The 13,353-nt window shown below is 32.4% G+C and overlaps 2 protein-coding genes across 5 annotated transcripts; one reads left to right on the top strand and one right to left on the bottom strand.

Moving 5' to 3' along the window:
- Positions 1–8,972: 8,972 nt before the first annotated feature.
- Positions 8,973–10,060, bottom strand: Pfdn2 (prefoldin 2). The gene is made up of 3 exons (XM_065355641.1): positions 9,747–10,060; positions 9,545–9,668; positions 8,973–9,427 (listed from the first exon to the last, which is right to left on the bottom strand). The coding sequence occupies exons 1-3, from the start codon at positions 9,896–9,898 to the stop codon at positions 9,251–9,253; spliced, it is 453 nt and encodes a 150-aa protein (XP_065211713.1). The 5' UTR covers positions 9,899–10,060; the 3' UTR covers positions 8,973–9,250.
- Positions 10,061–10,247: 187 nt separating this feature from the next.
- Mt2 (methyltransferase 2) lies at positions 10,248–12,370 on the top strand. 4 transcript variants are annotated; one of them, XM_065355640.1, is made up of 6 exons: positions 10,248–10,327; positions 10,826–10,948; positions 11,024–11,106; positions 11,178–11,370; positions 11,445–11,706; positions 11,790–12,370. In XM_065355640.1, exons 3-6 carry the CDS (start codon positions 11,052–11,054, stop codon positions 12,348–12,350), a joined length of 1,071 nt encoding a protein of 356 aa, XP_065211712.1. In that variant the 5' UTR covers positions 10,248–10,327; positions 10,826–10,948; positions 11,024–11,051; the 3' UTR covers positions 12,351–12,370. The 4 variants fall into 4 exon arrangements, with proteins under 4 accessions (XP_065211712.1, XP_065211710.1, XP_065211711.1 ...); XM_065355638.1 differs by having other exon boundaries at positions 10,791–10,948; XM_065355639.1 differs by having other exon boundaries at positions 10,248–10,380; positions 10,791–10,948.
- Positions 12,371–13,353: the final 983 nt, after the last annotated feature.

Below are 13,353 nucleotides of genomic sequence, written 5' to 3'. Positions count from 1 at the left end.
CATTTTTCCAAACGCAGTCTTCATTTTCATGAAATGTAAAAAAAAATTTATGGCAAAAACCTTTTCAACAAATTTTGAAAGACAACACTAGATTTTGTGAATTTTAAATTTCGATTTTTGTTTGTATACTTACTTAACTGGATATGTCTACAAGATCCAAAATTTATTTACTTACCTAGTAATCAAAATTAAGAATGAAGTAGGTAGGTAGGTAGGTAGGAACATATAATTATACTCACGTTAGCTATGAAAAGTAAAAAACCGCAAAGAAACAGAGTAATGGACGACAATTTTCTGGAGATGGAAGCCTAGCCGAAAGCTAAAAGCCGAAAGCTGATGATTTTTAAGGATTTTTGAAAGCCAAAAGCTTTGTCAAGCTGTGCGATTGAAAAGCTAAAAATTGGCCAAAAGCTTTACTTTTTAACTTTCTTTGAGCTTTCTGGTATTATTAATCTGGTTCGGTCTCAATTTCAATTTTTTTATTTTTTTGTTTCAAGTCAAATTTTTGTTAAAAAATGATTAGTAGGTACCTAAGTATCGCAATAGGCTTCTCTCATTTTTTTCATGAAAAACATACGAAAATTTGAAAGTTAAGTATAGAGAGCTAAAAGCCAAGGATTTTTGAAAGGCCAACGGCCGAATTTAAAAAGCCTAAAGCTAACGCTGAAGTTTTATATATTTTTTAGAAGCTAAAAGCTGAAGCCAAAAGTTTTATATTTCAAATTGCCATCCCTACTGTGATTTGAATTTTCATAATACGAGTACAACACCAAAATAAACGGGAATTCGAGAATAATACGAATCTTAAGAACATTAGCTCAAGGCCGAAGAGCCCTATTATACGAGCACGTGGGTTACCAATAAGATGGACCGTCTTTGACTTGGACTTGGAAAAAAAATTGGAGGGGATTTGATAAAAATTTGTATGGGAAGGGGACTTGAAAAGACTGCAGGAAAAATGTTGATTCTGGCTAAACCCATCATTTTTCTACGAAAGAAGTTTCAAATGTCAAAATTCTCATTTAAAATTTAAAAAAAAAATGTTTTTTTGAATTTTTTTTGTGATATCTAATTGATCACAGTTAGGTACATTTACTTGCATTAGAAGTAAGAAAATCGTTTTTGATTTTTTTTTTTCAGCTTTCGAGGAGTTTTACATGATGCACAATTTATTAAAATATGTAGGTAGGTAATTACGATTTTGAACCCAATCAAATGTTGTGTAAATAACCTAAAAATGAAACAAAAATTTCGAAAGAACTATCGTTTGAATTTTCGATGTAAATTATAGATTTTAAAACTCCGGTAGAAAAGTGATGGTTCAAATCAAGAATCCAAAATTTTTCCTCAAATTTTTGAGGTCTCCCAACAATTTTTTGTCGAATACTCCTCCCCTCCCCTTATCCAAAAAATCAAAATACAACAATTTTTCAGACTTTTTTGAAGTGGTACATAACTTTCAAAAACTTCAAGGACTAAGTATTTTCAAAGCTACCTACTCATCTCTCCTCCAAAAATGGTTTTATTGTGGCAAAAAACTATGTATTCTAAAACCTTTAAAAAATTATAATAGGTATGCATTTTAAATTAATTTTATTTTCGTGCCGGTGCCTATATATACTTTCGAATCCAATGTTGTAGTTTATTCCATTTCGTTGATTTGTTTTCCATTTGAAGTACCTAAGTAAATTCCGTTTATACCTATGAACCTTTATTTTCATGTGCCTTGTGCTGCACTCTCCGAATTTGAAACAGTCAAATTTCACTGCTTAGCTAGCTGCGATATTCTGACTTCTTAAAAACAGTAGTTTTTGACTGAATTTTCAGTATATAATTTACTGAACTGATCAGTCAAAAATGAATTATTTACTGTATCTATACCTATCAATCAAAAACTACTATGGGCAGTAGTCAAAAAAATTATAAAGAACTGATTTTAGCAGCACTTTTTCACTGTTTATCCCAGTGACGGCATTTTGCCTTCTTGAAACAGTAAAATTTGACTGTTTCACAGATTTAGAGAGTAAGGAGAGGGCGCCTTCATTCGAATATTTACGAAATCTCAAGTTTTCACTTTCGGACATGAGATTTTCTTAGTGAATACTTACCTAATACGTATAGTTAACTTGGTCCCTGATTCCTGCGACAATATATGTACCTATAAATATAAGAAAAAGTATTTGCATGTGATAATATGTATTAAGTACACATGTTTTTATTCGGACCTCAAACGCGTGATTCCAATTTTTCAAACGCAAAAATTGTTTTAATGAAGTTGGTAGGTATCACATAATATGTTTATGCATTCAACTTAGGAAATTTTTAATACATATGTAAACCTGACGTTTTCAACAATGTTACATCTATAGGTGAGATGAATGTATCTCATACCTTAAGCCAATTAAATTTATAACAAACAATTCTTCAAAAAAGGTTGAATCAGAAGGCTAATACAGATTAAGCCGATTATCCGCTAAAAAACACCGCAGGTATAGAGGCGTGAGGTCGAAATCAAAAGGGGGTAGCATGGTTAGGTATAATCATTGATGGAAAAAATCCATGCTTGCCGAGAATATAAAGTAAGGGAGAAATTCAAGTATAAAAGATGAGGTAACAACTAAATGGAATATTCCTATATGGTTTACATTTGTACTGAGATTCGTTGCGAGTTGCGTGATTTATTCAATAATGGGCGGATTAAAAGCAAAAAGTATACGCAACAACAACGAGAAAGAGAGAGAAAAGTTTAATAATATTGTTAACGTAGTCGCCCCAATAATCGGCATAGTGCAATCTTTGAAATGTAAAAATCAGACTTTGGCAGCAGATTATGTAGAATGAACAATATATTTTAACAATTTGAATTTTTTTTTGTGTAGAGTAACCATTTCTGTTTCCTAAAAAAAAATTCCAATACGTTTTTGTGATAATAACTATTGAATAATTGAATTTTTATTTTCCATTTCTAAAAATTGTGCTTGTACCTATAATCGACAAAAATGTTCCTATGATCGGCAAAATTGCTCCAGTAATCGGACATGGGAATTTTATGTTCAAGAAGTTTTTGAGCAACTTTTGAGACTTCTGGGGGATATTAGCTGAGTGTCCTTTTTAGCTTTTTTTGTTTGTTCAACATTTTCTTTCGATTTGAGGTTTTCCTCTAATTTTTTCTTCTTTGCTTCCAGCTTATTAGCACCTTTTTTTTTAATCTTTTTTTTTATTTCCGTGTTTTTTTTTTAGCCTCAATTCTGTCCTGTTATTATTTTCAATTTCTTGAGCTTTTAAAATTTTGATTCTTCTTTTTTTTTATTGTACAAAATCCACTCTTTGGAAGTGGCTTGTGAAGGCAGTTTTTTTTTCATTTTTTTCAAATTTCAATGTAAACTACTGTTCCAGTAATCGGCGTACCAGTCATCGGCAAAAATTTAATCAACTTTATTATTGTAAGTGTTGAGTAAATTTGTGCCGATCACTGGTATACTATTTCATCTCATAAATACAAATCATTTTAAATTTACAGCATTGGAAAAACATTTAATTAACTCCGATTAAATGAATTTCTATTATGAAAACAATGCTCCAATAATCGGCAGTATTCCGATCATTGGGCCAAGCATTTCGTTTCAAGTACTACCCGATTCGCGCAGTGGCAATTTGATTGGCACTTTTTTTTGCCATTCTTGGCAAAAGAGTGGTAAAGCTCAAATTGAAATGAAAACCAGACGAAAATGCCAGTGATGGCAATTTTGAAAACTTGCTACAATACAGATTACACTCTGCTTATGCTAGTTTTGACAAAATTTTGCCAACGTTTACAATATTTTGCCAATAGTGACAAAACTTTGTCCGTTAAATTTCAAAAAATAATCTATTCGCAGAAGTGGGGAAGATAAGATGAGATTAGGCAGAGTCGAGCGCATGTTCTACTCTGCCTCGTTGGTTACTTCATACTTTGGTTCAGTTTTCAGTTGATGGTGAAGTAGTGAACACGTTGTACAGAAATTTGGTTATAATTGATGCGTGAAAATGTCGTCTGGAAGTCGAAGATGAATCGGTAAGTACCATACATCTGTATACATCTATCATGGGATAGGTACCATGACTTTTGTTTTATCTTGGTGTGGGTATTTGTAACTTCCTATACCTATGCACGTATGTATTTTGCGAATTGATTGCAAGTGATTCAGACGTTATGTTACAGTGATCGTTGAGGAAATCACATCATCTGGTAGGTATCATAACTTGGGTGTATTTATGCTCACCATGTACCAGCCAAGTCTTTAGATTATGCAGTTTCCATAATGATAGTCTAATGAAAACAATACTGTAACAACGTCTGAATCACTTGAAAACCAAATTACATAATATGCGTGTACCTACTTACAACAAGATAAAACAAAGCATATGGTACTAATGCTACAATGAATGTATACAGGTACATATAATTAGGTACAGATTGATTTTCGACTTCAGACATTAATTGCATCATTCCCTGCAACTTTGACCGTTAAAATAAACGATTTTCAAATTTCAAATGTGTTCTTTACAGGTACCTACATCAATTGCCATAGGATTGCCACTGAGTGGCAAAATCATTGGCAAAATAATTGCCAATGAGATTGCCAGCAGTGGTAAAACAGAGGCAAAATAATTGCCAATTAAATTGTCACTAGTGGCAAAACGGTGGCAAAACATTTACCAATGAGATTGCCACCAGTGGCAATCTTATTGGCAAAATTTAATCTTTTGCCACATTGGCAAAGTTAAAATGCTGTCTTCTCATTGGTTGGAGCTTTGCCATTATATTGCCTTTTTTTTGCCATTAGTACACCTAGTGGCATTGGCAAAATATTTTGCCATTTGCGCGAATCGGGTAGTAATCGGCTTTTCATTTTTCGATTATTAATAATAAATGAAGTGTTAATGATGATACGTCAAGTGTAAAATATGTCGAAAAAGGTATGATAATTAGGTAAAAACATAGTTCCAGCTAGAAAATGAATTTACTTCCAATTAAAAACTTCAAAATGCGCGGGCATCAAATTTTCTAATCTCATGAAATCACATAGCAAAATCATATTTCATCACTAGCCATTAAAAAGTGTAATTTTGAAAGACTTGCCCATATCCTGGATCATCCATGCTTGTTTTATTTGATGAAAAAAAGGTTGTAGATTCAGTTACAATATTCCTCACAATGCTGTGGCTGATGCAACAAATTTTATTTTCCAAATTAGAAGTATGCCGATCATTGGGTACACTTTTTGCAGTATCCGATTACCGGAGCGACTACGTTACATATTCAGCGGATTTATGAAATAGCCTGATATACGGGGAGCGAAATTGAGTTTATGAGAGGAAAACAAGATGTACCTACCTATAGGCTTAGTACAGGTATACCTATGTTTGTAAAATGTATGTATGTGCATTGGCGATAGACAGAAGTTCCTACTTTTATTGACATCTTAGAATGCTTCTGGTACATACATATATTTAGGCATATAGGAGCAGGTGCCTAATATGAACCTATAACTTATGAGCTTGAGCAGGAATAAATACAACATTATTAGAGGGGGTAAAAAAATGAAAATTAAGTACCTATACAAGTTTTACGATGATTTTTCCGTCACATTTTTTTTTTTTTTTTTTAATTTGACACTTACCTTACCTACGTACGATCAAAAAATAGGATGCCACATTTCCAACTTGGATGCAAAATGATTCGAAATTTGAAGAATTGCCAAGTAAATTGTCTTTCCATTTTACAGCCATCGAGTTTTTTTGAATTTCAAAAAGTAAGTTTTCAATAAACATTATTAGAGTGGGTAAAAAAGTGAAAATCAAGTAGGTACCGATGCTTACAAGTTTCACATCGGTGATTTTTTCATCAGAAAAATTGTTCCCACTCATCATACTCATGAGTAAATAAGTATGTAAAGTTGTTTCTATATCGCTCTCTCAGTCTCAAGAAGTGAGTTTCTGCTGAGAGGAGTTAAAATTTTACATTTTCCGAAAAATACATTGCACCCACTCTTGAAAAATGTGGTTAAAATTAGGAATTTTTGATTAAGTATTTAAACCGATGTTTTGAAAAGACCAACGTTTTAATATTTAAACTTTTCTTCTAAATCGTGATATTTTTCATTTAAAAAAATGTATGGTAATTAATACGAATAGATAGGTAAGTATATACTATATACGATCATTTTTTCGATTTATTCTCATTCTTACATCGTAGGATAATATTCAAAAGGTAAAGAGACAGGCATGAGCACTGAGCAGTAGGTACGGCAGAGTAAAAAAAAAATATCCATTCTTGATTCTGGATTTTGACAAAAATTGGTGAGGATGTTTGGCTTGCTTTTAGCGGGTAGGCTACTCACTTACTCATAAATGATTTTGGGTGCCCTAGGCGACAGAAGACTGAGCCAGGTGTCCTAAAATTAGGGTGATTTTTTGAAAAAGTGGTTCCAACAAATAAAAAAAAGAAGGGCATTTAGACATAGAGATTTACTGTACTGAATGAATAATTGAGAGTGATAGAAAAGACCTCCCTGTTCCTAAAAAATCTTCAAAGTAAGTACTATGAGAAGTTTCTCAAAATAAATAAAAGTATACCTACTTAGATACCTAAAGTATTTTATGACTCAATACACCTATACCTAGGTATCTAAAATTTGTAAATAATTACAAAATGCTAAAAGGTAATAAATGCGGTCGGTATAAATCTTTGTCACCGTTATTCATTTCGCGCTTCTGCAATTTTATTTATTTTTACAGCAGTAATAAATAATGCAACGAGACTCCAAAAAATTACTTCTTCAAAGCCACCGCCTTCTATTGAGTATTATTTCAATGGTCGTTAACTACCGCTAATATAATTTAATATTGTTCGGTTTTTCACCATTATTACATCTGTGTTGCTTATATAGTTTCAACAAAGTGCTCACAACATATGGGTACCTACAACAAAGATGTCATCACCTTGAAAGTGGTAGTAACTTAAATTGTATTAAAGAATGAAGAATGCATGTTATGGGATACTTTTAACTGAAGACTTGACTCTTGAGCTGGATATGGATAGATATGTATGTATTTATCAACAGCAAATGAAAATGTAGGTATTGTACGTATCTTCCTACTTTGTATCCATACTTGATAGTATCAAATTCCATATAAATCACGAAATGATTTTAGGGAAATTTTTAAAGAAAGAACAATAGAAAACTCTTCCTAAATTTTATAGGACCCATAGCCTATAATGCACATAAGTAGCTATAGCCTTACTGTTTATTTTGTTTTTAAAATGTTTTCGTCGCGGTTTTCGATGTAAAAACATCTAGATATGTATGTGGGCTATCACTACGACTGCGATAAATTTGATCAAATAAACATTAAAATGTGTGTACCTCGTTGCATCGAACAAATTCCTCGCTAATTTGGCCGAAGTTCTCAACAAATAACTCGTTAAGAAAAAAACCACTTTCTTCATTGTAATAGTTTTTTAACTTTTAGGTTATAACGTAAAAGTTATATCGCAATAAACAAAGCTCTATCTGCAAACAAATTTGATTTCCCCAGGAGAAATAACTGCGATAAAATTCAATAATACGAGTACGATTTTCTATATAACTTTTCTTTTCCGAAGTAAAAAAGAACTTTTTTAGATTCTGGAACGCAGGAATAGTGCATCCCAAAGTGCACCGCTTTGTATAAGTAAGTAAATCAACTTCTCATTATCACTGTGGCAGATTCACGAGAACATGTTGAATATTGTTGATGCAAGAAAAAAATTGTAAGTATAATAATTTTACCTGCGATACTTTTCACAATGATTCAAGTTAATATCACAATCGGTCATTTCATCGATTCAAGAATAAGGTTTTTAAAAATACAATGTTTGGCTATCATTGGGAAACGTTCAAACTTTCACGAGGGTTGTACTGCTCTATTTCGCGTTTTATCCATGTCGAAACAATTTAATTTTATCGTTCACATATCGTGTCCTAAATTTCCTATTTCAATTTTTATATTTCACGCAAGGTGGTCTCGGACTGCTGACTTATCTTGTTTTCTCCTTCCTTTAAAAACAAAAACCAAAGTTACGCGTTAAATTCAATTTTACACCACCCTCGTTTTTTAGGAAATAAAAACAGAATGAAGAATAATTTTATTTTGAAAGAAAGTTCAAGTACGGTAGTCCATTTCACAGCTACGAAAAACCAATCTTGTTTTCCATCGTGTGAGAAACAATCTTCGCTTTGTAGGTAACCTTTGAAATACCCATTTCCAACGTGCAAAGGTAGGTACTAGCGTACTATTATTCGAGCAAAAATGTATAATAAGTTGCCTATTCGATGTATTGAAGGAAGACTGAAAACCCATGCTCTAATGACCCACGCACGATGCATGGATAATAAATTCCTGAATTGAGTGTACGTAGTTTTAATTTAAGCTGATGGTAACAATGATTGTATTTCCTCTTAAGGGTACTTGAAAAAGGAAAATTTTTCCATAATTTTTGTATCGAAATTCAGGTAGGTGATGTTACGATTTCGCCACCCCATCGTTTGCCAGATCCAGATGTAAGATATTTCAGATGTCACTCGAGGAAAGCTGACACTCCAGCCAGTAAGGAAGTGGCGCCAACGTGTAGGTACTTTCAGTTATCATAACATTCGGCGTCAAAGAAAAATATTTTGACAGAAACCACCTTTAACGTCTACTTCACGATTTTTTCCCTGAAAGACCACCATGAATGCGTATGCTCGGTAAAAATTTACATATGTTGCTACTCTATAAGTCAATCTACGTGTACGTACGTATAATCGACATCAAACCAGATAAAATGATAATATCACGTACCTAAAGGAATCATGAGACCCTATCGCTATTTGAAAAAAAGGAATATTATACCAAAGTGGAAAATCTTTACATCAGATTATATCTAAGGCAAACAATGTCAACAACTGTACGAATCGAAAAAATATGTAATTAGAAAAAAGATTGAAAAAAACGAAATGAAGAATTATGTACAGAGCAATTTTTTGAGCAGCATTTGATTCGTTCAACTATTGTTCGTTATTATTTTTTAATTCAATAAAAAATTAAAGTACAACAAAACTTAGAACCGTAAATAGCAACGTGTAGCAAGAGTTAGAGAAAATAGTAATATTATACATTTGAAAGTAATATGATTAATTTTTTTAAATATTAATACAGAATAATGTTGCTTTATAGGATCATGTTTTCAAGATTTACTTGCGATTGCTGAAGTTTTTGTACTACTTGAGACATCTGTGTCGCCAGCCGGTGTAGCAGAGTCATCGTGTCCTTGTATTCTGATATTGTGTTTTTCTTTAAATTCGTTTATTTCTGAGCCTTTTTTCATCAAGTCTTCTTTCAATTTGACTTGCAATTTTGATAACTATTAACAAAGACAATAGAAACATTTTAAAAAAATTCACAAGGTAACTCATTCCTCGCCGATACATGCACAGCTAACAACATTATGTTTTATCGAGTAGGTATGTAATGCACGTACGTCTTCTCGTTTCTGCTGAAGGACGGGTAAAACATCTTTTACTGTTTTTTCGCATAGAATTCCACCGATTAATCTATAGCATTTTCGATCTCCATCGACTTTTTCAAGCGTATTTATCACAACTCTGTAAGAGAAACATTGAGAAACTTGATTACAGACCTTCTTAATTACTTGAAACATTAATCTGAATAAAAGTGGTTACTTTAGTTCACTTTCTTCTAAGTCAATATCTCCAAGTTTGGTAACAATTTGTCGTTGTTCATCTCGAAGGGTTTGAAATGTGTTGAAAATCACTTCTTCATTTGATCCGGACTTGGATTTTGCGTCACTAGCAACCTTTATAATTCCAGCCATTGAAAAATTATAATGTGGGAAAACACAATGAACACTAGATCTTATATATAGAAATACAAAATTGTTGAAAAATCATCCATACAAGAAAAATATTCGAAGTTTCAAGCATCAAATTAGGTAATTTTGAAAAAAATTCATGATTTTTCGCATTTCAAGTTTTTATCAAAAAATTCAAAATTTGAAAAAGCAATCTTTATGGGCTTTCGTGCTAAACAAGCAGATTGTATCTAATTGTAATTACTCGTTTTTACCGTAATTTCTGGTAAATGAAAAAGTATTTACCAGATTCCTCGAATTTTTGATTTTTGCCCACCAGACATGTTTATGTTTTCATTTTTTTATCACAACTGCGGACTTCACTCATGGCCGTCATGGGTCGCGGTCTCGCGGTTGATTTGAGTGTAATTATTTGAAAATTTTGAGTTTGAGGTAAGTTTGAGGCTCTATTCGAATGTATTAATTCTTTTTACTATTCTTTTAAGGTAAGTGAAAGTGTTATTGTTACTCGAAGATCACGAAAAAATTGTACTGGAATGTCTATGACCTATGAAGAATTTGTAAGTTTTGCTTCACATTTCGAACAGCTCTCTCAAACATTATCAGATGGTTGGAAAATAGATCACATAGCCGAACGCGATTCTAAAATACTTTATCTGAGGAAAATAGTATTTTCAAACTGCAATGAACTCGCTAATCGAGTAATGTTTGAGTACAATATATTATACAGTTGCAGCTACAACGTTCCAGTTCTCTATTTCAATGCTTGCTACGATACCGGAAAATTATTATCTTTAGACGATTTAGAACTATTCATCGATATTAATTTTAAAGAACAATTTATTCAGAATAAATGGAATTTGTTGACTCAGCAAGAACATCCTTTTACTCGTAGTCCCTGTTTCATGCTCCATCCTTGCCGCACTGCAGAGTTCATGAACAATATTGAGAATTCGAAAATTAATCCACTGGTCACTTGGCTCAGTTCAATTGCTCCTATGGTCAACTTGAAACTGGATCATCGTTACGGATCCTCTTTCGTGATTGATAAAAGTAAGGCTGTTTAGTGCTCTGTTGTTCAGTTTTGTAATGAATTTATTTTTTGAATTGCATTTTCATTTTTTTCAGGTGACAATCAATCAACCATTGAAAAAGCATGAAAGTTTTAGAATTATACAGTGGAATAGGTGGGATGCACTATGCGCTCAAAGGTATATTATAAAATTGCTATACTTACTTATGAAAAAAATATTTATTATATTGACCGATTTTGTTTTTTCAGGAAGTACTATTGGTAATCAAAGTGAAGTTATTATGGCAGTTGAAATGAATACAGCGTGTAATGAAGTTTATCAGCATAACTTTCCGAAAACGATGGTAGTAAATAGGAACGTATGCTCGCTGAGTGCCACTGAAATTAATAAATTGGGTCCAAATATGATTTTAATGAGCCCACCTTGTCAACCATTCACTCGGTATTTCTTGTGTTAGTTATTTTACATATTTTTTTTCACGTTTTCATGTGTTTTTCTTTGGTTCTTTTTTGTAGGCAAGGCAAACAGAAAGACTTGGAAGATAACAGAAATATTTCTTTGTTGCAGTTCATCGAATTACTTCCAAATCTGGTTTCTCTTACCTATATACTACTAGAAAATGTTAAAGGATTTGAGGAATCAGAGACCCGCAAAAAATTAGTAGCTGCGCTTCGTAAAGCTAAATTTACGTACAAAGAATTTTTGTTAAATCCTCGCCAGTTCGCAATATGTAACAGTCGTTTGCGATATTACCTTTTAGCGAAACGAACATCTCGGGTAACAGAACAGATTTCAAACTAATAATTTTTCAACGTTTATGTTCGCACGCTCTCGTGTTATGAAACTCGTATTAATTTCAGACATACGAAGATGCACCTAATGATGTAATACTCGATGTACCGAAAGAATACGAAAACGATTTGAAAATGAGACTTAATTCTCACGTTCCCTCGAAGATTGAAGAAATACTACAATATAAAAACACATGTGCCGAATGGGATTCATTTTTAGTGACTTCCAAAAATGTTAATAAATATTACTCCGCTGTGGACATCATCACCGCTGAAGATGAAAATTCGTGCTGTTTTACTGGAGGTTATACTCGTTACTTGAAGGGCACTGGTTCACTGTTGACAAAACTGACTAAGAATGAATTAGTTCAATTTCAATTGAAATTTTGTAATGATGACGTTTATCGTGATAGAGAAAATTCTGAAAATAATACGCTTGATTTTTTTAAACTGTTACATTTAAGATATTTTACACAGAAGGAAGTTGCTCGGTTGATGACTTTCCCTGAACAATTTAGTTTTCCGTCTCATATCACTGAAAAGCAAAAATATAAAATGTTGAGCAATAGCATTAATGTGCATGTAGTATCGTTTTTAATTTCTTATTTGATGGAATATTTTCCTGAATAAATGATTGTAAGAAATTAGTTCCTGCTGTGTTGTGATTTTCATTTATCGATTTAATTTAACAAATCGTTTAACATGATCATGCAGAGACGGTTTGAAGTCATACTATTTGGAGGGGTGTATCACGTCATTTTGCAGACAAAAAATTGTAATTTTTCCGACAATAATTGAAATTTGAACGTGCTGCGTCAAAAAATTTTGAAAAGGTTGTGAATCTGTTCAGAAAAAATAAAAATTTTCATTTTTCATGCTATTTCTAGAATTTTTCTGTTCAGTTTTCATACTACATAAATGTAATTCTTTTTACTTCGGAAAGCAGTATGTTGAATGGCCCGAGCGAAGCGAGAACAAAAGTTTTGGAAAACTTTTGATTTGAAAAGTAAACAAACATCAATGTGAGAATTCGGTTTTTCCAATCTCAACATTTCTCAAATTTTCTGATCTCAACATTTTTCAAATTCAATCAAAGGTTTATTGAAATTATAACTCTGCAGAAGAGAACCAAATTAGCCCGAGCGAAGCGAGGGAAAATGTTTTGGAAAACTTGTGATTTGAAAAGTGAAACGACATCAATTTTAATGTGAAAATTCGATCTTTCTGATCTCAACTTTTTGAAATTTTACGAGTTCTTGTTCATCAAATAAATTACGGAAATTTTAAGTTATGTTCGCTACGAAGAAGGAAATAGAGAAAAATAGAAACTAAATCATTTTTAATATGAGAAGAAATTCGGTGAAAGATGTTTTAAGTGACCACTGAAGAACTGAAGGTTGTTGAAAATCGAATTTATCCGCCACTTCATTCATTCATTCAGTTTCATTGGTCACAATTGTAAATCCTCAGATTTTATCTCTTCGTCAGAATTTCATTTTTGTTCCCATCTCTTCATTACACACTTACACAGATTTGAACTTTTCTTAAATCGAATAAAGTAGAGAAGCTCTGAAAGTTGATATGAACGAATCTATTCAAAGTACTCGAATACAGCCGAAGGCTAACCTAACGG

Source organism: Planococcus citri, chromosome 3 (genome assembly GCF_950023065.1).
Source record: "Planococcus citri chromosome 3, ihPlaCitr1.1, whole genome shotgun sequence".
Lineage (NCBI taxonomy): Eukaryota > Metazoa > Arthropoda > Insecta > Hemiptera > Pseudococcidae > Planococcus > Planococcus citri.
The sequence above is the reverse complement of the archived record's forward strand: the minus strand, read 5'-3'. Positions and strand labels throughout refer to the sequence as shown.